At 41.8% G+C, this 25,429-nt stretch overlaps 1 protein-coding gene across 1 annotated transcript; it reads right to left on the bottom strand.

Moving 5' to 3' along the window:
• Positions 1–1,852: 1,852 nt before the first annotated feature.
• Positions 1,853–23,548, bottom strand: LOC126213408 (uncharacterized). Its single transcript, XM_049941137.1, has 6 exons — positions 23,281–23,548; positions 10,932–11,030; positions 10,719–10,817; positions 10,507–10,605; positions 10,288–10,387; positions 1,853–2,097 (listed from the first exon to the last, which is right to left on the bottom strand). Exons 1-5 carry the CDS (start codon positions 23,300–23,302, stop codon positions 10,359–10,361), a joined length of 348 nt encoding a protein of 115 aa, XP_049797094.1. The 5' UTR covers positions 23,303–23,548; the 3' UTR covers positions 1,853–2,097; positions 10,288–10,358.
• Between the last annotated feature and the right edge of the window lie 1,881 nt (positions 23,549–25,429).

Genomic DNA, 25,429 nt, shown 5'->3' on the forward strand with positions numbered 1-25,429 from the left:
ACAGCATTTCCAGGCGAAAGTACTGACATTATTTTAAGAAAATCTACAATATTACAACATTATTTTGTGGAAATGTAATGAGGTTCATCCAAACAACTTTCACTTATTTTGAAAAATGCCAATTTTTTCTTTTTGAATATGAGCATCGTTACAAATATTGACAAATTGTTGTTTGACACAAACACAAATTTTCACCAGAAAGAGAATTTAAAGTCACAATGTCAATCTTTATGCAGCTGTTTCTTGATTTAAATCTGCTGATGGGTCCAAATATGAAATGGCATGTGTAGGTTTATATTTCAGTGGTTCGCCTTCAAGTAGCTTTTGTATTATACCAATAATACAAGAATGGATTTCTTCTTTTAGCCTCAAGATGTCAGTCGGTCAAGTCCTTAACTTTATTTTGGTACCTTTGCAGTAAAATCCAAAATACACGAAGCATTGTGCAGTGATCAGATTCTTAATATTCTTCATGTGAGCCTACATGAGGGATTTTCCAATTATGCAAAATGTCTGAACTGACAACTTGCTGCATTAATGAGGTGGTAAAAGTGAACAACTCATTACACAAAAAATAAGCCATAGGTAAATCAGTTAAAAAACACATAAATATTTTTGAAAGGATGTGGTGTCACAGTGAAAAAAAGCCAATTTTTTACCTAAGAATTTGTCTCCAATTGTTAAGATAAAGTTTTCAAACACTCTGAATCAGATAAGAGTTTAATTTTAAGCCAATTGAGAAATATAAATTCTTAGATGTGGGAGAATTTTGAAGCTAGTTTGGCCACATTTTCTATCCATTTTATGCCACAGAATTGCAAAGGAAAACCTGAAGACACTATATATTCTGTGTAGGCAAATCGTCAAACACACAATACAAGGCTCTGAAAATGGTGGTCTTTCCCAATTTGTTTGTGACACTCCAGTTTTAAAAGTGCAATGAACTATATACGGGTTACAACCACCTAACTGCAAGAGTTTCATGTTACCAGAAATTTATTTTACTTCATTATTCAAAAACGTCCAAGCTGCAAAATTTTAGGAGTATGCTGCAAATTAAAAGGTCCTTTCAAAGTATAGGCTCTTTGGCATTGAATAAAGGCAGAATCAAAGTATCAGGTCGAGATCTGTAACTTGTTTCAAATCCCAAAAACTAACATGGATGTCCATTCGTTCATTGTTTTCTTTTTTCTTTTCTTTTTGTATGACGTTGGTGCTGTATACAGTCTGACATAAGTAATGTGTGGCCGTTGGCCACATAATTTTCTGAAGCTGCTCACATTTGTTGAGTCAAACTACTCAAAATAAAGAAAAATTACATGTGACTTGTGGCTGGTCTACAGTTCCAATATCCAACAGTCGCTGGTTCCCTGCAGATGATGCTTGCTTTTGCTAACATGAAATTGCGTTTACAGCTTACACTGCCAATGTAGAGTAACTCATACGAATTGTCTCTCATTATTACCTTTTACTTGGCACACTTAAACATTGCAACACGTAAGATACACCTGGGTCATCAGGACACATTTACATTTTGAGTATGTTATGGGAAAAAATTAAACAATTGATTGGAATTTAAATGTTAAATTTTTAATTAGGATTTATTAGTACAATTTTAAGACTATATTCATAATTTGTCATCATATCTTACAGACTTTATGAAGTAATACAGTGATGTACAAAACACACAGAATGTGAAAAAACAGTTTAAAAAATTCTACACATCAGCTACAAATATTAAGATACACAATTGAAACTTCACATTTAAACAGAAAATAGATTTTACATCAAAATTATAAACCAAAAGAAAAGATTAAATTCAGTATAAAAGTTTCTGCAGGCATAACTTACAAGAAAATTTTACTGTAACTTTTAGCTGAATGTACTGCAATTATAAAAATATTTCACAGTATCATGAACTGCAATAAAATCTTAGTTTTTGATAATTAAGTTTCTTTCCAGTCATTTTCAGAAACTTGATTCATCCAAACTTCCAAAACCGTTTGCACACAGAACAATGGAACTTCCAAACACAATGGTGCTCGACATCTGGCACATGATACAGTTTATCTGTGATTTTCCTGGCATCACAGGTTGCTGAAACATCAAATCGAAGGCAAAATAATAGAGATTTCAAGGGTATAGTTGCTCCAAAATTCAGTCTACCAGTGCCATTTATAGCATATAATCAATCTATTTCTTCACACTCTTATCTGAAAGCCCCCCAAAAATAACAAAAACCAACAATTATCTTGATTTACGAATTTGTCAGTTACTTTTGCGACAGAATTTTGATTTACTTATCTGGTAATGATGTAGTCTTTTCCAATGTTTCTGAGTACTATCTCTGAAATAATTTCATTGTTGAAAAGCAGTTCCCAAAATGAAATCGTCCTTTTGTTTAGCTGTATGCAATGTCAAAAGGCTACATAGTAGGCAACATAGTGTTAAGTACTTGAACAAGGTGAAACAGATCAATATTGAGAATCTGCCCTCTTAGCATATTGTAGTACAAAAATAGTATCTAGAATTAACTGTGTGTAAATATTTTATCTGTTGCTAATTTGACATTTCCTGACTTCTTCTATAAAGCTTTTAAGTATACCAACATTTCCATTCAGACAATGGATCCAAATCACACCATATCTCTTCTGCCAGGTATTATTTCCAATCCATAGCAGCACAAAGAGGTAAAATAAAGATTGGCATAGTGTAGAATACATTGAGTAGTTCTATTTCTCTCTCAGTGAAAACAAGCAAATTGTGCTTAATTTTGAATGATACACTCTTAAATAATATGCTTGAACATGTTGCTGAATATAATTGATTTATTTAGTATATGCTTAAACATTACTACTATTAACTATTGTACTTCTATGGGACACAGCCCCCCCCATGAACCATGGACCTTGCCGTTGGTGGGGAGGCTTGCGTGCCTCAGCGATACAGATGGCCGTACCGTAGGTGCAACCACAACGGAGGGGTATCTGTTGAGAGGCCAGACAAACATGTGGTTCCTGAAGAGGGGCAGCAGCCTTTTCAGTAGTTGCAGGGGCAACAGTCTGGATGATTGACTGATCTGGCCTTGTAACATTAACCAAAACGGCCTTGCTGTGCTGGTACTGCGAACGGCTGAAAGCAAGGGGAAACTACAGCCGTAATTTTTCCCGAGGACATGCAGCTCTACTGTATGATTAAATGATGATGGCGTCCTCTTGGGTAAAATATTCCGGAGGTAAAATAGTCCCCCATTCGGATCTCCGGGCGGGGACTACTCAAGAGGACGTCGTTATCAGGAGAAAGAAAACTGGCGTTCTACGGATCGGAGCGTGGAATGTCAGATCCCTTAATCGGGCAGGTAGGTTAGAAAATTTAAAAAGGGAAATGGATAGGTTAAAGTTAGATATAGTGGGAATTAGTGAAGTTCGGTGGCAGGAGGAACAAGACTTTTGGTCAGGTGATTACAGGGTTATAAATACAAAATCAAATAGGGGTAATGCAGGAGTAGGTTTAATAACGAATAGGAAAATAGGAGTGCGGGTAAGCTACTACAAACAGCATAGTGAACGCATTATTGTGGCCAAGATAGACACAAAGCCCATGCCTACTACAGTAGTACAAGTTTATATGCCAACTAGCTCTGCAGATGATGAAGAAATAGATGAAATGTATGACGAGATAAAAGAAATTATTCAGGTAGTGAAGGGAGACGAAAATTTAATAGTCATGGGTGACTGGAATTCATCAGTAGGAAAAGGGAGAGAAGGAAACATAGTAGGTGAATATGGATTGGGGGGAAGGAATGAAAGAGGAAGCCGCCTTGTAGAATTTTGCACAGAGCATAGCTTAATCATAGCTAACACTTGGTTCAAGAATCATGAAAGGAGGCTGTATACATGGATGAAGCCTGGAGATACTGACAGGTTTCAGATAGATTATATAATGGTAAGACAAGAGATTTAGGAACCAGGTTTTAAATTGTAAGACATTTCCTGGGGCAGATGTGGATTCTGACCACAATCTATTGGTTATGAACTGCAGATTGAAACTGAAGAAACTGCAAAAAGGTGGGAATTTAAGGAGATGGGACCTGGATAAACTGAAAGAACCAGAGGTTGTAGAGAGTTTCAGGGAGAGCATAAGGGAACAATTGACAGGAATGGGGGAAAGAAATACAGTAGAAGAAGAATGGGTAGCTCTGAGGGATGAAGTGGTGAAGGCAGCAGACGATCAAGTAGGTAAAAAGACGAGGGCTAATAGAAATCCTTGGGTAACAGAAGAAATATTGAATTTAATTGATGAAAGGAGAAAATATAAAAATGCAGTAAATGAAGCAGGCAAAAAGGAATACAAACGTCTCAAAAATGAAATCGACAGGAAGTGCAAAATGGCTAAGCAGGGATGGCTAGAGGACAAATGTAAGGATGTAGAGGCTTGTCTCACTAGGGGTAAGATAGATACTGCCTACAGGAAAATTAAAGAGACCTTTGGAGAGAAGAGAACCACTTGTATGAATATCAAGAGCTCAGATGGAAACCCAGTTCTAAGCAAAGAAGGGAAGGCAGAAAGGTGGAAGGAGTATATAGAGGGTTTATACAAGGGCGATGTACTTGAGGACAATATTATGGAAATGGAAGAGGATGTAGATGAAGACGAAATGGGAGATAAGATACTGCGTGAAGAGTTTGACAGAGCACTGAAAGACCTGAGTCGAAACAAGGCCCCGGGAGTAGACAACATTCCATTAGAACTACTGATAGCCTCGGGAGAGCCAGTCATGACAAAACTCTACCATCTGGTGAGCACGATGTATGAGACAGGCGAAATACCCTCAGACTTCAAGAAGAATATAATAATTCCAATCCCAAAGAAAGCAGGTGTTGACAGATGTGAAAATTACCGAACTATCAGTTTAATAAGTCACAGCTGCAAAATACTAACGCGAATTCTTTACAGACGAATGGAAAAACTGGTAGAAGCCGACCTAGGGGAAGATCAGTTTGGATTCCGCAGAAATGTTGGAACACGTGAGGCAATACTGACCTTACGACTTATCTTGGAAGAAAGATTAAGAAAAGGCAAACCTACGTTTCTAGCATTTGTAGACTTAGAGAAAGCTTTTGACAATGTCGACTGGAATACTCTCTTTCAAATTCTGAAGGTGGCAGGGGTAAAATACAGGGAGCGAAAGGCTATTTACAATTTGTACAGAAACCAGATGGCAGTTATAAGAGTCGAGGGGCATGAAAGGGAAGCAGTGGTTGGGAAAGGAGTGAGACAGGGTTGTAGCCTCTCCCCGATGTTATTCAATCTGTATATTGAGCAAGCAGTAAAAGAAACAAAAGAAAAATTCGGAGTAGGTATTAAAATTCATGGAGAAGAAGTAAAAACTTTGAGGTTCGCCGATGACATTGTAATTCTGTCAGAGACAGCAAAGGACTTGGAAGAGCAGTTGAACGGAATGGACAGTGTCTTGAAAGGAGGATATAAGATGAACATCAACAAAAGCAAAACAAGGATAATGGAATGTGATCGAATTAAGTCGGGTGATGCTGAGGGAATTAGATTAGGAAATGAGACACTTAAAGTAGTAAAGGAGTTTTGCTATTTAGGGAGTAAAATAACCGATGATGGTCGAAGTAGAGAGGATATAAAATGTAGACTGGCAATGGCAAGGAAAGCGTTTCTCAAGAAGAGAAATTTGTTAACATCGAGTATAGATTTAGGTGTCAGGAAGTCGTTTCTGAAAGTATTTGTATGGAGTGTAGCCATGTATGGAAGTGAAACATGGACGATAAATAGTTTGGACAAGAAGAGAATAGAAGCTTTCGAAATGTGGTGCTACAGAAGAATGCTGAAGATAAGGTGGGTAGATCACGTAACTAATGAGGAGGTATTGAATAGGATTGGGGAGAAGAGAAGTTTGTGGCACAACTTGACTAGAAGAAGGGATCGGTTGGTAGGACATGTTCTGAGGCATCAAGGGATCACAAATTTAGCATTGGAGGGCAGCGTGGAGGGTAAAAATCGTAGAGGGAGACCAAGAGATGAATACACTAAGCAGATTCAGAAGGATGTAGGTTGCAGTAGGTACTGGGAGATGAAGAAGCTTGCACAGGATAGAGTAGCATGGAGAGCTGCATCAAACCAGTCTCAGGACTGAAGACCACAACAACAACAACATGGGACACAGCAGGTGACAATTTTTGTAAAGTCATACAATGTAGACTTTCATGACCAGCATTTTCTTGAGTCAAAATTTCCAGGTTAAAAGGCCATGGTTGATGTATAAAATTACTTCTTCCTGACATTTCATCTCTAACTGCGGGAGACATCTTCCGAGGTAGAATGGAAGTTACCATTGTACCTCTGAAGATGTCTCCCGCACTTGGAGTAGTAGTTTTATACACTGACCACAGCCTTTCAACCCATAAATTATAGCTCAAGAATTCTTGTAAGGTTAGTATTATCTGATGGAAACTATAAATAAGTGATGTTACCATGAACAGTGCAGTGAGCTTATTCAGTTTCAATAAGTTACCTGTCTAAGAGAAAGCAGCATAAGACATCAACAAGGCATGGCAAATGAGACTCATTGCACCTCAAATGTACGGAAAACCAGAATTTAAATACTGATCATCCTGATCTGGAAATGTAATACTGTCAAGTATAACCTTTGGATGTTTGTTAACTTTGCAGGTGAGACTAACACAGGAGATAGGATGATGTTTTACACTATATGTTGTGGAGGAAAAAGACACCATATTATCCAACTGTCGACATCCCACAGCAAACAGTCGAGCAATGGCAGTTTGTCAGTTCCAGATGGGTTAATCTCAGATTTTACTTTGGTAATTTATTTGTTTTTAAAGAACACATTTATTGACATATTTTTGGCAGTAAATAAAATACTTAAGAGTCACTGCCCAGTTTGGTGCTCTCCTGACATGCACTGAGCACAGACACACAATGGTAGCACTAGTACATTATGTGTATCGAAAGTGTAATCAAGTATATTTCACAAGCCAGTGGTGAAAACTGCAAACAGTTTGGAAGTAGTAAGGAATGTTGGCCTAAGACTTTATTAATTTTAGACACAATTAACGATTAGTAAAGATTATTGTGGCACAATGTGTAACATCACATGACATTTACAAGCCAAATGTAATTAATCCTATTACAAAACAGTAGTTATGCTTCAATATGGAACAGTAAGTGGACAGTGGATAATATGTGTTCAAAACAATGAAAAATTTGTGAGTTCCTTCTCAAGCACTGGAAATACTATAAGAAATTGTGTGAAAAGATAATCCTAGACGACAGGATTCAAGAACAACCACATTAATGGAACTTTGGATTAGAAATTTAGGTAATACAGTTGCTCTGAAAATCACAGTAGAGAAGAGATGCACAGCAGCCTCAACGTAACCAATGCTAAGAACAAAAAGTTAGGTCCAAATACAATGAAGTGTGCACACTATCAAATAATTACTTGTAGGACATACTGAGAATCTGTCAACTTGACACATTCATCCTCACGAATACTACAGTGTCTATTGGTGGACACTGTCGTACCAGGAAGCTTGGTGCAGTCTTATGGCACTTTAATTCTCCGACTCGTCACAGGACACATAACTTATTAACTTATTGCTGTGCATTAGCTGGTGCACTCATGCTCCTTGTGGCATGACAATGAGGAAGTAAGAAGATATCACATTTATATTGGTTAAACTTTACTTACGGCTTAGGCGCCCTCGTGCAGTGATGTTGGCAATGACCATGCAATGCTGGAAATTATTCTCTAATATTTCATTTCTTGTAAGCACTTTTTCTAAATGTTTGCTTTACTAGGATAATTAATTTACTGAGCAGATGCGGGTACATGCAAGAATATGCCAACCATCGAGTAGGAACAGGATTAATTATTTATTTCATGGTTGGTCGCTGTTGACATCAGCACAAGCACGCCACCTGAACTGCAAGTAAAATTTTACCATTGTGTGTAACTGACAGGGTGAAATGGCTAACAACGAAACAGGCATCCAAAGTTAGGAGGAAAAATCCCTGAATTCTCAAAAGAAGCATTCTGGCTATTAGTCTGGAGGGAGTTTCAAAAATGGTGAAAAAACCAACCTGTGTTGTTAGATTAGGAATTGACTGTCACACCAACAAATGGAAATCTAGTATGTTAAGAACTGCACATCCACACTCTCATTGGAAAACTTTTAGTCTCATCACATACAGTACGAGCCTCTTACACTCCTGAACACAGAACAAAGTGAAAATCAAGGCATAAAGTAACTACCATATTATCTGTTGTGAACTTGCATGTGAAGATTATCTATATATATATCCTGAACACAGAACAAAGAGATAATCAATGCATAAAGTAACTACCATATCCCCCAACAATGAATCCTCATGAAAGGTCTACTAATAGCATTTAAAAAGTTCACTGCACACCATGGCAGCTAGCAGAATTAAACTTTGATTACTTTGGCTAATAATATCTTGGCTAATTGTGTTGAAATAAATTTTTTTTAAACCTTTCCAAACATCAAAAATTTTGCATGCACATATCAGGTGCTGAAAAGTGGTGTGAAGGGGGAAAAATGTCAAAAACTAATGTTTATAATTTGTGGGGACAGTAGGAAGCCATTAAACTGGCATTATGTCATTTAGCTACTCAAAGGTTTCAAATATTAGCAATTAACACATTCGCTCTTGGCTTATGAATGTGCTATTAACTTGTAATAAGTGTCAATTGCAGAATATGTTAAGCATTGAATCAAGAGTAAACAGAATATTGTGTTGCTGGTCATTGCTTCGACTTACAGAGACAGTCTTCACAAAGAACACATGTTTAGACATCTGAGCGGCATGGGAGAGAATTATGGAGAAAAACACTTATACAAAGTGAGTTCACAATCTTGCCTACATACCGTACGGCACATTCTGAGAAAATAATAAAATAAAAGGAACAATGTTACTCTAAGTTGAAAATAATTCAAAGATCCTAACACACATCCTAACAAAAAAAAAGGTTGTCTGCACTTGACCAGAGTTGACCAACATGTCTAGTACAGTCACACTGACTGACAGCAAATTACCACACTACTGAAGCATGATCTGTCCAATATGAAGTGCAGCACCTTTGACCTTCACTCTGAGAATATTTCCCTGCAGCTGCAGGTGCCCTTGATGTTGGGATTGTAAACACTATGAAGTACATCTCCACACAGCCGAACTCTGTACCTAGCAATTTGGCTAGGTGTCATGGTCAATGATATATGCTTCATCCTGTACAATCTGCACATTCTGCTTGTGCTTCTCAGAGGCATAGTCGATGGTGTAGTTCCATCTATCACATCCATGCTGTCTCACAACCAACCTGTGTTTTAAAAATCTATTTATAGTGAGACATAACTTGAATGAAAATTATAAAAGTGTCGGGTATTTTCTATGTTGACAACTTCATTTACTTCAAGCTAAAAAGATTGTTCAACTAATCAAATTTTTGAAATTATGAACTAAACGCCGGAAATGTTAATATCTAGTGGTGGTTATATCATACTGAGTGCTGACTACCACACTGCGTTGTCTTATTTAGCCTTTTCATTTGGTGTTTACTGCATCTGACACTTTCTCCTAAGTGAGCAAGGTAAGATTCTCTGAATTCAAGTTTAGTGAGGAGTAAAATAAAGTGTGTATGACATTATTATAAAGAAGACTATGGAGTGAAATTTAGCCTTATTTAAAAACTATTGCTAAATATAATTCTTGGTGTAACTTGCATGTAATGTCCATTAAGGGTGTAAACTGTAGTGTTTCTTATGGATAGGATGAAAGAGTTTTTGTACTATCTGCAGTGATTCAAAAGTTACAACATTTTTTAATTTCCCTAGTGAAGTGTACTTAATGTGCAAGGTGTACTGGGACACGTGAACAAATCGCCAGTGCAGACAACATGATTCACAACAAGGATGTATGTGATCCTGATACAGTTTAATTTGTAACCAAGACAATTGCCTATGCCTGTAATGTGAAATATTGGCCATAATATCATCAATACAGAAAGAATGCATCACACTATTATATAGCCATATTTGTACTAATTTATTTTGTGAAGAAAAACCTGTCTGACAAGTGGTAAAAAAATTTCAATTAAACAAAAGGACACTCGTCTTTGGTATAAATGAGAAATGAAATTTCATAAGGAAGGTTGTAGTCGACAAGCAAAATTTCAGATCAGAAAGGATCCACAAATACTGCCTGAATTTATAATACCTTTCCATAGCCGTCTTGTAGCACATGTGCTGTAGCAAGGGAAGGCACTGATACCATCTTATCCTGCCCTGTCACTGGTTTAAATGTGGGAGAACAGCACCTGCAAGCAGCATTTAAAACCAGATTGCTATAAATAACTTACAAGGGAGTATGACATAAAGCTGGAATAACATTTTATAATAAAGAGATGCACTAATGCCTGAATTCATAGAAAATCACCATTTCTTGAGCTGTGTAGCAACACACACACTGTAAAGATGGATGGATGTGGTACCACCACAGCCTGTTTTGGTATTGGTTGAATTTTGGAAGTTGAGCCTGCAAGCAGAAATGCAAACTAAGTTACAGTAAGTAATTTATAAGGAGCTGTGACAAAAATAAACAATGGCATAACACAGAGGTGCACTAATATCTTGATTCATAGTACTCACTATTCCTCGGGCTGCGTTTCAGCACATACGGTGTAGCGAGAGACGGACCAGATACCACCTCAGCCCATTTTGCTATTGGCTGAATCATGGGAGTTGAGCCTGCAAGCAGAATTGCAAACCAGATTTCTGTAACTTACGAGGAACTATGGCATAAAACTAGAATGATATTTTACAACAAAAAAGTACATTAACGCCTGGATTTATAATACTCACGATTCGTCGGGCTCTTCTGTAGGGCACATGCTGTAATGGGGGATGAATCTGCTACAGCCTCTGTATTTCTTATTGCTGGTGGCTTTTGAACAGTTGAACCTGCAAACAGAATATTATATTAGACTGCTGACATTAACAGATAATAGAGTACTGGTTAAATTTTACTTATAGCTCAGGCAGCGTGGTGCTGTGATGTTGGCAATGACCTTTTATTTATTGTGTATATTTTGTTTCTTATAATTACTTGTTCTAAATGTTCGCTTTACATGGATAATTAAATTACTGAGCAAACAAGGGTACATACGAGAACTTGACAACTAGATAACAGGAACAGCATTAATTATTTACTTCATGGTTGATCATTGCCAACATCAGCGCACTATGCCACTTGAGTCATACGTAGACTTTTATCAGACTGCTTAATTACAAGCATTTTTTGTTACAGGGATGTATGTTGTTGGGAGGGGAGGGGAGGGGGGGCACTAGTAACATACCTTTTTCCACAAGTGCATCTTCTTTGTCTGCCAGTAGAGATAATTTGATTAATCTGGATTCTTCTGAATTTGGTAGCACCAGGGATGCATTATTATTCCTTTTGTTTTTCTTTGTAGAGTACAGTCTACATTGAGGTAAAATCTTTTGTGCTTGTTTCCCTTTCATTTGCATCGGTGCCTGTTTTTGCTGCAACATTCCGACAGCTACAGTTGCCTTAAGTGATGATAACATTTTCTTTAGCAGTTTCCAAGTCATTTGAGGTCAGTTCAGATACAATACCAGAAAACTCTGCGATAAGTTCCCTTCTTTGGACTGACAAAGGTACAGAATCATTACCACTTTTTTTCGTTACCCCCGCAAGTATTTCTGTTTTCTCATGAACAACAGAAATATCTTCACTCTCAATAAGTGTAACTTCACTATTTCATGGGTGTTCAGAAGGCTGCTGCTTTAACTGAGTCTGGCAAACACTATGTATGTGCTTGCACATATTCCATTTGATGGTATAGTCGATACATGAACATGAATACCTATGAATGCAAGCCCTACATTTAATGCACATCAATCTGCAGTTGCACTGAAAGTCATTATCATTTACAAAATAATCTGTTGACCTTCTTGAAGAAGAATGCACTTTCCAACCAGAAAACTGCATAGTAATGAAGTCCTCCTTAATATTAATCCCTGATTTATGCCGAAGGCGAATGTCCTTAAGTTTACTCGTCAGTTTACCTTTATTTAACACAATAAGCCTGTCAAACAGCTTGTGCTTCACAAATGACATCAATGCAAAAATAGCTTTGTCTAAACGTTTGACACATTTCCTACCTAGATATATATATTTAATAGTGCGATGCATTCTTTCTATATGCATGTTGGTATTGATTCCAGCATTCAATCTATGGCAATATGCCCAACAATTTGCATTCCCAACATAGTTGTCTCGGAAGTATGTGGCAAATTGAATTGTATCAGGATCATATTCCAATCTCTGTAGCACAATATCTAACATCTCATCAAATGAATCTACATCCTGCTCATGCATCAAAGTTCTGATTTGCTTGTATACTTCACCTTGTTTTTCTACACCTTGAATCTTACATTTGATATTCTTCCTCCAACATCTATCAACATGCCATGTACAATAAAGTCGCATAGATGGAGCTTCCATGACATCATTCCATGCAATAAAGAAAGACTCGGCCAAATCCGACATAAAAACATTTGGCGAAATTGATCCAACCTGCCTCTTTATATGCTGGAAAAATATGGACAGCAACTGGGGGTCATTCCTGTTAGATATTAGAAACGTGCATAGAAACCCTTGTCTCAGATCGTCTAGCACTAGTAGAGTTATAAGTTCAAAATTATATCCATTAAGACCATGTGTCCCATCAACGCAAACGCAGTCGTTCCCATATTTCTTTAATATCTCGCCTTGAGCATTGTTCATAATTATCAATGCAAAATCAGAGCGCTTTAATTGTGGATACGAATCAAGGACTACATCCTGTGGTTTATAAAAGGCACACAAGGACTGTCTCCACCATTTACTTCATTTACCCATGCTTCTACAGTTATTGCATCATTATGGTGTCTTATTGACTTGAAGGACAAATTATAAGATTGATCTATATTATGTAGATCCTATCTCGTAATCAAATGTATCCTTTCCAAGTTCGATTCTACAACTGTATCTCGAATTTTGTCTAATATGACAGAGAGTGGTATGCCACTTGCTATATCTGCAGCAATACTTTCCCTTTCTATTTTTGTTAGTTGCAGATGACATAACTAGGATTTGTGGCCAACATGGGTTTAAACATATTTCACACAGCAGGTTCCATTCTTTTTTATATCCACTCTCATCTTAGCAGGGCACAATGCATCAATCCTACTACTACCTTGTAATTTAAGACATCGCACGTTTTTTCCTCTAGACACAAACTTACCAGACCGGTGACAAATATAAGAAACAACTTCTGAATCAACCTTAGCATGGGAACCACGACGTTTCACGAACTTTGAGAGCGCTGTCTGCTCAGTTTCCTCCTTCCACTTCTGAAATTCATCAATGGTGCTAAAATGGAATACACTCCTGGAAATGGAAAAAAGAACACATTGACACCGGTGTGTCAGACCCACCATACTTGCTCCGGACACTGCGAGAGGGCTGTACAAGCAATGATCACACGCACGGCACAGCAGACACACCAGGAACCGCTGTGTTGGCCGTCGAATGGCGCTAGCTGCGCAGCATTTGTGCACCGCCGCCGTCAGTGTCAGCCAGTTTGCCGTGGCATACGGAGCTCCATCGCAGTCTTTAACACTGGTAGCATGCCGCGACAGCGTGGACGTGAACCGTATGTGCAGTTGACGGACTTTGAGCGAGGGCGTATAGTGGGCATGCGGGAGGCCGGGTGGACGTACCGCCGAATTGCTCAACACGTGGGGCGTGAGGTGTCCACGGTACATCGATGTTGTCGCCAGTGGTCGGCGGAAGGTGCACGTGCCCGTCGACCTGGGACCGGACCGCAGCGACGCACGGATGCACGCCAAGACCGTAGGATCCTACGCAGTGCCGTAGGGGACCGCTCTGCCACTTCCCAGCAAATTAGGGACACTGTTGCTCCTGGGGTATCGGCGAGGACCATTCGCAACCGTCTCCATGAAGCTGGGCTACGGTCCCGCACACCGTTAGGCCGTCTTCCGCTCACGCCCCAACATCGTGCAGCCCGCCTCCAGTGGTGTCGCGACAGGCGTGAATGGAGACGTGTCGTCTTCAGCGATGAGAGTCGCTTCTGCCTTGGTGCCAATGATGGTCGTATGCGTGTTTGGCGCCGTGCAGGTGAGCGCCACAATCAGGACTGCATACGACCGAGGCACACAGGGCCAACACCCGGCATCATGGTGTGGGGAGCGATCTCCTACACTGGCCGTACACCACTGGTGATCGTCGAGGGGACACTGAATAGTGCACGGTACATCCAAACCGTCATCGAACCCATCGTTCTACCATTCCTAGACCGGCAAGGGAACTTGCTGTTCCAACAGGACAATGCACGTCCGCATGTATCCCGTGCCACCCAACGTGCTCTAGAAGGTGTAAGTCAACTACCCTGGCCAGCAAGATCTCCGGATCTGTCCCCCATTGAGCATGTTTGGGACTGGATGAAGCGTCGTCTCACGCGGTCTGCACATCCAGCACGAACGCTGGTCCAACTGAGGCGCCAGGTGGAAATGGCATGGCAAGCCGTTCCACAGGACTACATCCAGCATCTCTACGATCGTCTCCATGGGAGAATAGCAGCCTGCATTGCTGCTAAAGGTGGATATACACTGTACTAGTGCCGACATTGTGCATGCTCTGTTGCCTGTGTCTATGTGCCTGTGGTTCTGTCAGTGTGATCATGTGATGTATCTGACCCCAGGAATGTGTCAATAAAGTTTCCCCTTCCTGGGACAATGAATTCACGGTGTTCTTATTTCAATTTCCAGGAGTGTATTTCACATTTCACATCTACTTCATGTGCCGACTGTAAATGTTCAAACAGGCACTTTTCAGAAGTACTTCTTTCATTACACAGGGCACAATTTTTTCTGCTCTATTTGCAGTCCATGAACCTCTAACAGGTGTCTATTCAATTTTCCTTTTTTAGGATAGACTTTAACGCACACATGACACTGAAAAATCATGTTGGACACAACAAAACTTTCACTGCTTACACAGATAACTCCACAGCACAAAGTGACAGTAAGGGCGAAATACACTTATTCCATACGTATTTGCTGACAAAGCCGTACATGTGTGTTACTTTTGAAAGATAAAAATGTCTACGCCATGGCTCCTTCGAAATAAAACAATCCTATTGGATATCGCTACCCTGAAATGCTATTGGTTATTTTCGTTTCGAGCCGAGCTCTCCCTAAAGGTTTCTTGCAAGGTGGGTCCCTCGGCACTGTCGCTGGCCAGGGCTGGTGTTACTTGCCGCTCCCCGGGTCGGTGGTTGGAGTCGTCGCCTGATTACCAGCTTTTCTGCCCTGTCTGACTGCTCCTTGCTGAGGTATGGTGACGATACTCGTGCTGGATCATCTTTCTCGTGGCGATTTCCCTGGACAGCGCCTTGGCAAGAGCTTGTGGCTGTGCTGCTCCCGGATACAGTTTACAGGGGAGTATTTTGCTGTCCTCGGAAGTTTGGTGCTGTTTGTGTGTTTCAGCGTGCTATGGCTAAGAAGATTATCTTCGTTGTTATGATTGAGTCGGAATCGTGGGCAAACCCCAGTGTTCGTGTTTCTCGGCATTCTGTGGGGTGATGTACCTTACGTAGTGTGTTTTTCTTGGCGTGTTGTTGTGCAGTTGCAGAACTTCATTTAACCTTTTCCCTCCTTACTCTCCTGCAGAGTGCCTTTGGATCCTGTGGCCTGTAATTTTGATTATGCCAAGTTCCAGGGTTTTGGGGGGATAATTGATTAAATTGTGTTTTGGAATTTATGGGATTCTGTGTGTTTGTCTGGGGTTTTCGCTGGACTGTACCCGTACGATTTCCCGTTTCCTCTCCTGGGCGTTGTACGTAAAGTTTAAGGTAAGTGAATTTTGGTAGTTCCCATCCAGTGGTTCAGTGGGCCCCGAGACGAATTTTTTTTTTTATTTTTTTTTTTTTCCACCTTGCCTGTCCTATCTCCCTGGCTTAAGGTTGGCTCCTCTGTGCCCATGCCCGAGTGTGTATGTGGGCGACGGTTATCGTTTCCTGACTTGTTTACCGTTCTTGCTAACTTCTCTGCATAGACTGCTGAATGTGTAATTTGGTCTATGCCATGTTATAGTTGCTTCAAGTTGGTTCGCACACTCCCCTTGGTAATGACATCTGCGCACCTATGAGATTGAATAATGTTTTGAACTATTGTAAGGTGGCAGTTGTCGCCGTGTGTGTTAAATTTTAACTTGAATTTGGGTTTTGGTGTAATTGTATTTTGTTAACCGAGTTAATTTTATCTTGCCTACTGCTGCGATGTCAGAAATGTTAAAATCTAGCCTTGGGCTCCTCGTGAATTTTATGTTGATAACTGATGCAGCATTTTAGTGTAATGATTTATCTTTTATGTTTTGAGGAAATTTTATCTTGGCAAATGCTTGGGGTTAAATTGTGCAATTTGTGTCTTTGGTCTATGGAAATGTTGGGGTGGATTGCACTTTCTCGTTAGGCCTATCACTTATTGTTTTACTAAAGGCATTATGGGATATTTGTTGAAAGTTATTCTTAAAAAAATTTAACTATCATAAATTTAATCTTACCTGTGAAGCCATATTTGTGGAGAGTTGTTATTTAAATTTCATTGTCTACTGTTCAGTCCAATAACGCCACCCTGTTAAAGAAAAAATTTTGGTGCTTCCATTTGTTTCCCCCTTGTTTCTGTACCACAGTTCACTGGTAGCAGAGCCAACTCCTCCTCTGGGTTAGCCTTTGCCTTTTATATATTTACCGTTATTTTAGTGTTAATTTGTTTTGTGTATAGTTTTGTTATTAATTGGTTCTGTGTTTTTTTGTTTAGCTGCCATGATGTCCGCTAGGGAGTGTGTGGGCGTACAGTATTTGAAGAAGGAGCAGCTCGTTCACGAATTACAACTGTGTAAGCGCCGAGTCGATGGAACAGTGCCCGAGTTAGCATCGCGGTTGCGCGCGAGTATTGACGCTCCTGTACGCATCCGCCCTGTGGTTTTTCCGCCAGTCGGTGAGTCGCTTGCATATATATCTCGTAGCTTGTGCACTTTGGAGCCAACCGTAACCCTATTTGAGTCAGAGTTACCTGCGCGTCGCCAAGTGGTACGTTAGCAAGCCCACCTGTCCCATTATGCCCGTTATTTATCTGATTTGCAGTCGTTGTCTTTAATTAAAGATGTTACTCAGTTTAATGAACTTTCGGCGTTGGTGCAATCACTGCAAACGCGTTTGTTGAAGTTAGATCAGGAGCGTGGTATCGGCGATAGGTTGCACACTGTCACTGATAGACATCTGCAGTTTCTGAGAGTTTTTCCCGTTTACCACATCCTTTGATTGCCTTACTGCACAAGGTCCACGTTTTAGTGGTGGATTCCTTGCAAGAGATAATGGCGTTTCTGTGGCTTTTGGTTCAGCTGTCAGTTCATGCTGATGCATTACGTATTGATCATTTCATTATTTTGTCTGTGTTGTACCCCCTGGCTAGGGGTCGTTTAGCAGCTGTCAGAAGTGCTGTGGAGTGGGGGTCCTTGTTTACCATGCGTGAGCGCATTCTAAAGGACTTGTTGTCTGCGGGTATGCGCGATCAATTGCTCCATGAATATTTTTGGAAGGTGCAGGGGCAATATGAAACATTAGCCCAGTAGTTTGAGCGTGTCCATACTGCTGTCTCTGCTCTCGATGTTGCCATGACTGAGGAAGAAGTGCTGACCATGCTTCTTGATGGGATGCGACCTCAGGACAGAACTGCTTTGGTTTTACTGCAGCGTCCCACTACTTACCAACAGTTTTTTTGAGCTTATTTCGCGTGCTGATTTCCTTGCTTTCAGCGACGCGCAACGTCAGTTGGAGGGTTTGTTGATGTGACCGTCTGGTATCAGACCAAAACCCCAAACTTGGACCTTGGAGGGTAGTAAGCGCCGCTGTTTCCATTGTGCTTCTGACGAACATTTGGTTAGTAATTGTCCTCTGCAGCCCGAGGGTCCGGACTCCCCGCAAGATGCCTTGGTCAACAGGAGGCAGCGTTGTTTTTGTTGTGGCTCGATCCAGCATTTGGTCGCAGACTGTTCCTTGCAGCGCCATCCTCGTGCTCCTATATAACGCCAGGACTGGCGGGGGAGGGCTCACAAGCATAAGCGTAAATGGAGTTGGCTCCTTAATGGTAACTCTGTGTTTGTTCCTAAAATCCCTCCCCTTCCATACGTGTGTGCTAGGATTGGTCAGGAGCACGTTTGCGCTTTGTTGGATTCCGGGTGCTCAGATCCATTATTGACAGGCAATGGTACAACGAGTTTAAGCATTTGCGCAGGTTTTCTCTTCCCTGCCCGTGCGAGAGTTGATGTCATATAGCTGATGGTTGTGTCTTACCTATTTTCGATGTGGTGTCTGGGAGCATTTCGATTAATGGTTTCTCATGGCCCTTCTCGTTTATTGTGGCTGATAAGCTTAGCACACCTTTAATATTGCGTTGTGATTTTATTCAGCATACCAGGCTGATTACTCAGGGGGCAAGATTTATTTTAAGTTTCGCCCCGAGGTTTGTATTGGGTTTTGTTCTTGTAATCGGCAGTAGGGTTGCATAGTTTCGTTAGTGAGGAAGGTGGCGTGGACCTGGTCCACGTGACTGCCGAAGAAGCTCTCCAGGTTGGGCGCCTAGTTGGCAAGTTTCCCGACGTTCTTACTGATCAGCTTGGTGCCACGCATCTCATTCGTATGAAATTCAGCTAACTGATGACATGCCCGTTCGGCGTGCGCCGTATCGCCTGTCGCCTCCTATGATGTGTGCCCTTAGGGATAAAATCCAGCAGATGCTGCAGGAGGGTGTTATTCGACCATCTACTTCCCCTTATGCCTCATACATGTTTTTGGTCCCGAAAGCGAACGTCACTGATTTCAGGCCTGTAGTAGATTATCATGAACTCAATAAGAAGGTCATTCTTGAGTCAGTGCCGTTGCCTGACTTGCATAACTGTTTTTGTTGGTTCCAAGGCGCTACCATATTTTCGGTCCTAGATTTGAATCAGGTGTATTATCAAATCCCTCTTGCTGAGTTGTCTAAGCGTGTTAGGCCTTTTGTACGGACTGGAACCTTTTTGAGTTCAATCGTGCCCCCTTTGGTTTAGCTACTGGCGTTGCCATGTTGTCCCGATTGCTAGATAATGTTCTTCACGACCTCAAGTTTAAATGTGTTTACAACTATTTGGATGATCTTGTGGTTTTCAGTCAGACATTTTCTCAACATCTTCAGCATCTAGAGGAAGTATTTTGCAGATTAAGGTCTGGGGTCTCACAGTTAGACCATCAAAAGTCACCTTATGTCGCCCTAGTATTTCTTTTCTGGGGTTTGTTGTCTCGGTTCATGGGGTTGGTGGGTTGGTATTGATAATGAAAGAACCAAAGCTCTTAGGGACTTACCCCCCCCCCCCCCATCATCGTCGTGGTGTGGCCAGATTTATTGGCATGGTCAATGTTTTTCGTAAGCACATTCCTAACTTTGCTCAACTCGCCGCCCTCCTTAACCGTCTTCGAAAAAAGAACTCAGTCTTTGTTGTGTGGGGAGAGCAACAACAGTAGCCCTTTCAGGCTCTAAAGTCCGCCTTGGCTAATCCTCCTGTTCTGGCTATTCCTGATTTTAACCACACCTTTATCGTGTAGATGGTTGCCTCCCATACTGGGTTGGCTGCCATCCTATTGCAGGAACAGGAGGGGGAAAGACCCCCTATCGCTTATGCCTCTTGGCGCCTAACTGAAGCGGAAAGTAATTATTCCGTCTACAAGTGTGAAGCCTTGGCTGTGTTGTTTGCAGTGGAGAAATTTCTTTTCTTTTTGGAGCACCGTGAGTTTATTTTAGAAACCGACAATCAGGCTCTTGTTGGGTGTTGGCCTGCCCCCGTAAGACTGGTCATATTGCCATGTGGGCAGTGCGGCTGTCGGCTTTCCGCTTCCATGTCCGACATATTAAGGGTGCTGATAATGAGATTGCTGATGCCTTGAGTCGCATGTTTACTGAGCAAGAGTCTGGTCCGTGTCAACCTAGTTACGGGGTTTGTGCTGTCCTTACTGAAATGCCTGGTCTGTTTGGTGATTTGGACAGTGAACAGAGGAGACATCCATTCCTGGTTTTACTCTGTGTGACCACATGCTTTGTAAGCAGGACCGTGATGGCCCCAATTTAAAGATCTGTCTTCCTGGAGCCTTGGTTCCCATGGTGGTTAAATATTTTCACGATTCTGTGTTGGGAGGGCATCTGGGTATATACAAAACTCTGGCCAAGGTACGCGAGAAGTTTTATTGGCCTCACTTGTATCGTGATGTTCGTGCTTATGTCAACAATTGTTATGAGTGTAAGAGAGCTAAACCTGATCCAGGTCTGCGTAGGGGTTTGTTGCATCCTGTGCATGAAGAATATCTCGTGGATAGAGTCTTTGTGGATTATATCAGCTCCCTGCCACGCACCAGGAGGGGTAATAAGTATATATTTGTTGCAGTTGATGCCTTTTCCCACTTTTTGTGGTTGTTGCCCACTTGAGGAGTTACCGCTTCGATTACCATACAGCAGCTTACTCAGGTCATGTCGTGGTTTGGTCCACCCAAGAGTTTAGTCACAGATAATGCTTGTTCGTATACAGTAATTTTAAGGCATTTTGCTTTAATCAGGGGATCAGATATATTACTACCACCCCTTATCACCCGCAGCCTTCCTCAGCCAAAAGAGTGAATCGTATTCTCAAGTCTCCTTTGTGTATTTACCATGCCCATGCCCCCTCCAAGTGGGATGAGACCTTGCGGTGGATTAATCAGGCTTTTAATTCAGCGAACCATGAATCTACTGGCACCACACCTAATAGCTTGATGTTTGCTTATCAGGTGAATTCCCCATTGTCCAACTTGTGGAGAATAAATGATTTATTGCCTGACCAGGTAGCTCCGGCCATTCTCCGGGAGAATTGGCAGAGGGCCAAGAATAATGTTCTCGCTGCTCATCAGAGGGAGGCCTCTAAATATAATCGAGGCAGGCGCCCCTACCACACTAAGATAGGTGACCTGGTTTTTGTCCGCACCCAGCCCCAATCCGGGTCGTCGCAAGGAAAGCGGAAGTTCCACCTCCGTTTTAGTAGGCACTGTCGTATCATTAAGATACTAGGTCCGGTTACCTTTCAGTTTCAGGACGTGTCATCTGGGAGACTCTCCCGTGTTCACCTTTCCCAGCTCAAATGTGTTTCTGATACGAGGAAGCCCCCCTTCTCCATCTCCCCCCCCCCCGGTGTTTAACTTGTGAGAGGGGAGATTGTGCTATGGCGACGGTATTCCCGATCGATTCTCGATCGTTGGCCTCTGAGTGGTGTTTCTTTCTCCATTGCGGGGCACCTCCTGGCAGTGGGTGGCGCCATCTCTGCCCAGTGGCGTATGTGCTGTCAGTAGTGAAGTTTGGGCGCGTGCGGTGCGAGCATTGCCTTTTGCGTTTGATGGTGGGTCCCTCCGCGCTGTCGCTAGCCGGGGCTGGTGTTACTTGCCGCTCCCCGGGTCGGTGGTTGGAGTCGTCGCCTGATTACCAACTTTCTTACCCTGTCTGATTGTGCCTTGCTAAGGTCTGGGTGACGATACTCATGCTGGATCACTTTTCTCGTGGCGATTTCCCTGGACCGTGCCTTGGCAGGAGCTTGTGGCTATGCTGCTCCCAGATATAGTTTACAGGGGAGTATTTTTCCGTCGATGGAAGTTTGGTGCTGTTTGTGTGTTTCAGCGTGCTATGGCTAAGGAGATTATCTTCATTGTTATGATTGTGTCGGAATCGTGGGCAAACCCCAGTGTTCGTGAGGTACATATGCCGCTACATGAGTGCTGTTTTGGTGTACCAGAGCCCAAGGGCAGCAGTGAGACCTTGCGAAGTTACAGCAGAGGCCAGCATTTATTCCATAACTAAACAGAATGGGTAGGGAAAACGCCTCCCATACCTACCTGCACATACTTGTGAGTTCTTCTTTTGTAATTTGAATCTGCTAAAGTGAAGATGTCCTACACCAAGGGTTTTCAGATTAGCTAGTACCACAGGCCACAAATTCCTCACTATGACTATGTAAGGATCGCAGCAAAGGAAGAAAATTCGATGTCATTTATTTTACAAAGATTCCTTTTATTTATTTTTTATGCTCTTCTTATTTTAAAACATGTGACTAAGGTGAAGAAGCTCACTGATGCAAGGCATGTCCTCTATAATACCCAACCCACTGACGACTAAACAATGCTGTTTCCCGCAGGCCCACGTGCAGCTCATCTACTGGAACTTCTCTGTTGTGGAAGTGTGCCACTTTAGAAATAATGTCCAGTAAAATAAGTTATTATTTCGAATATGGATTCCTCTGCCGCTGTTCCATCTAGAGTGGCGTGACTCAAAAGTTGTTTAAGGGCAGAGCCACTCCTTTCCAGGCAAGAGTGAAAGGTAGGTAAAAAAGTTTACTAGAATGAACAATGAGCGGTATGCCGCCACCATATCATCTGCGCGAGCTGCGATGTGTCCATCCCTTGTTTAGGCCATCTGCAACAGCCGCTTTCGTGTTCTATCTCTGTTATGGAACAGAAGACATGACACTGATATTCTTGAGATGGGGAACTCCACCTTACGGAGTGTGCCAATGCAACCTTTATTAGTGCTATAATCACAGACTGTAGTGATAACTCTCAACTGCCTATTACACAGAATTCTTTGATTTTACTTAGGTCTCAGTGGACTTTGTCACAAACATCAGTTCTCTTCTACCCTCAAGCCACTTGGCATGCTTTACGTTGCGGAAACTCGTATAGTCCCACGAACACAGGTGACAGGATTTGATGCTGAGGTTTGATGAGTTTTTCAGCAATATCTGCTGAAAATCAATTGATAAAACGCTATAAAAAGAAGCTAAACTTAAAGAACCGCTGCAGTGGAATACTTAAGTACACAGATCAAATATTTTTACATGAAACACAATTAATTAATTAATTAATTAAACCTTTTTAAATTGGCAACTACCTCATAAACATTAATAACAGGAGAATTTTATTAACAGGAACAACATTTATACACAAACTTAAATGAGTAACATGCATCAGGAATTGTTTTTCCACTTTTATATTTTAATGAGGAGCTGTTGTTTTACCTTTAAATGGCACTTGTATCATCTTCCAGCAAACTTTTTTCAATAAAGTAATTCCAAATCAAGCGAACTGCAGTTCTGCAAAGTACACAATGTACGAGGGTAAGTCAAAAGTATCCAGATCTCTCTAAAAAGAAAAAAGAAACACTTTTGCAGTAGTCATATGCATTCTGTGAGAGCATACTTACAGTTGGTACTACTGTGGTGACATGCAACTCACTTGATCTTTATGGCAACAGAAGTGAGCTGGCAGTGGCATCGTAAAAATTTCCACTCCACTAGCAATGTGCACAAACGAAGAACAAGGAGTAGTCATAAGATTATTTGGTCATAAGGAGTGAAAGGGGCTGAAATTCATGGTAGACTGTTAACACAGTACAGGGATAGTACATTGCCGTGGTCAAGTTCTTTCAAGTGGGTCGAGAAGTTCGAATGTAGTTAGAAAAAAATGACTCACAAAAAGGAAAAAGGGCGCCTGTCAAGATCCACAAGGGCCGACAAAATGGAGCAAGCTCAATTGATAGTTTTGACGAAGAGGCGTATTACTATTGATGGCATAGCGTCTACACTGAATATCTATCATTGTTCTACCTGAGCCGTAGTCAAAATTGCTGTTTTGAAGAGCGCGCCGCAGCGCGTAGTGTGAAGCAATCGCCGCCGGCCGAAGTGGCCGAGCGGTTCTAGGCGCTTCAGTCTGGAACCGCAGAACCGTTACGGTCGCAGGTTCGAATCCTGCCTCGGGCATTGATGTGTGTGATATCCTTAGGTTAGTTAGGTTTAAGTAGTTCTAAGTTCTAGGGGACTGAAGACCTCAGCAATTAAGTCCCATAGTGCTCAGAGCCATTTGAACCATTTTGAAGCAGTCACCCTCCGTTTCTAGCGGTGGCGCCGCTGTGGCAATCACAGCTTTGGCGCCTCCTTCTGGTGGGAAAGGGGAAAGGTTGTCTGTTCACGCGCATTTAAGGGCGCTATGAGCTCGCCAGTCGGTCAGTCTGGGTCATTCTCTCGTCCCCAGCTTGCTAGTCTGTCTCTCGTCCGCAGTTGTTAGGCAGTTAGTGTCTTTCGTTCGGAGTGCTAGTATGTCTGTCGTTTGGATCAAAATGATCCGGCAAAATGAGTCTTTCCACTCCACCAGTAAGAGAACTCAGCGAGTGGTCGCCCGGTCGGGGCTTAGTTCCTGCATCTGAGTCTGTATGTTAGGCCGCCAATGTGCTTGAGTTTGCTCAGGCAATGGTCACTGGCGGTTGGATCGATCGGTTGGTCAGTCGCGCACTGAGACACAAGATGACTGGTCCGTCTTGAGCGTCGGCGCAAATCAGGTCGCCACGTGAGTCCAGTGGGCCACGGCGTATAGCGAGGGGTAGTGACTTAGTAGTCGACATGAGAGCAACAGGAGTCAACCCACGACATCAGTCTGGCCGGTGCGAGCTGCGTCGCCGTGAGACGGGAGATCAGCGTGCCTTCCTGCGTCCGTTGAAGCAGCTGGCAGCGGACGGTTCGGGAGAGCGATTTGGGGATGCTGCGCCACGTCTTCTCGAGAAATCGCAGTTTATTAGAAGTTAAGCGATTGGTGATATGTTGTTTGATTTACTATTATAAAATTATACTTGTTTTCTTGGTGAGGTCACCAGCCGTTTTGCTTTGGGGTCGTCCCACCATTCTTCTCGTTTTCCCACCCGCGGGAAAGTGGTTATTTATGAACTGGGTGGTCCGGTTTTCCCTTGTGGAGTAGGGGAAGTTAGAGCAACCTGCGGTTCGGGTTGTTCGGTTATCTCCCTATCAATCTACTGTACGTTAGTAGTTGCCTCTGTCATGTTTGTCGGATCTGGTGTGGTAACGAATTTATTGCTTGGAGTGTAACGGCATAATACCTGAAATATGTTTTTATCTTTTATTGCCTATGATCTTGAGAGGCGGTATCTGTGTACTGTAGAGCATCTTAACTATTGTTTGGCAAACCTTATAGAATTTTATATAAGATTGCATTTCATGGGATTTTATTTAAATGATCATTTTAGTATATAAAGTTGCCACCCTTTCACCGTAAGACTTTTCTTAGAAGTTAAAATAAAGTTGCACCTTTGGTGGCCAGGTTAATATTTTAATTGTTAGCGTTTTGTACCATTTCCATCACTCCTGGGGGCGGGGGGGG

Source organism: Schistocerca nitens, chromosome 11 (assembly GCF_023898315.1).
Source record: "Schistocerca nitens isolate TAMUIC-IGC-003100 chromosome 11, iqSchNite1.1, whole genome shotgun sequence".
NCBI lineage: Eukaryota > Metazoa > Arthropoda > Insecta > Orthoptera > Acrididae > Schistocerca > Schistocerca nitens.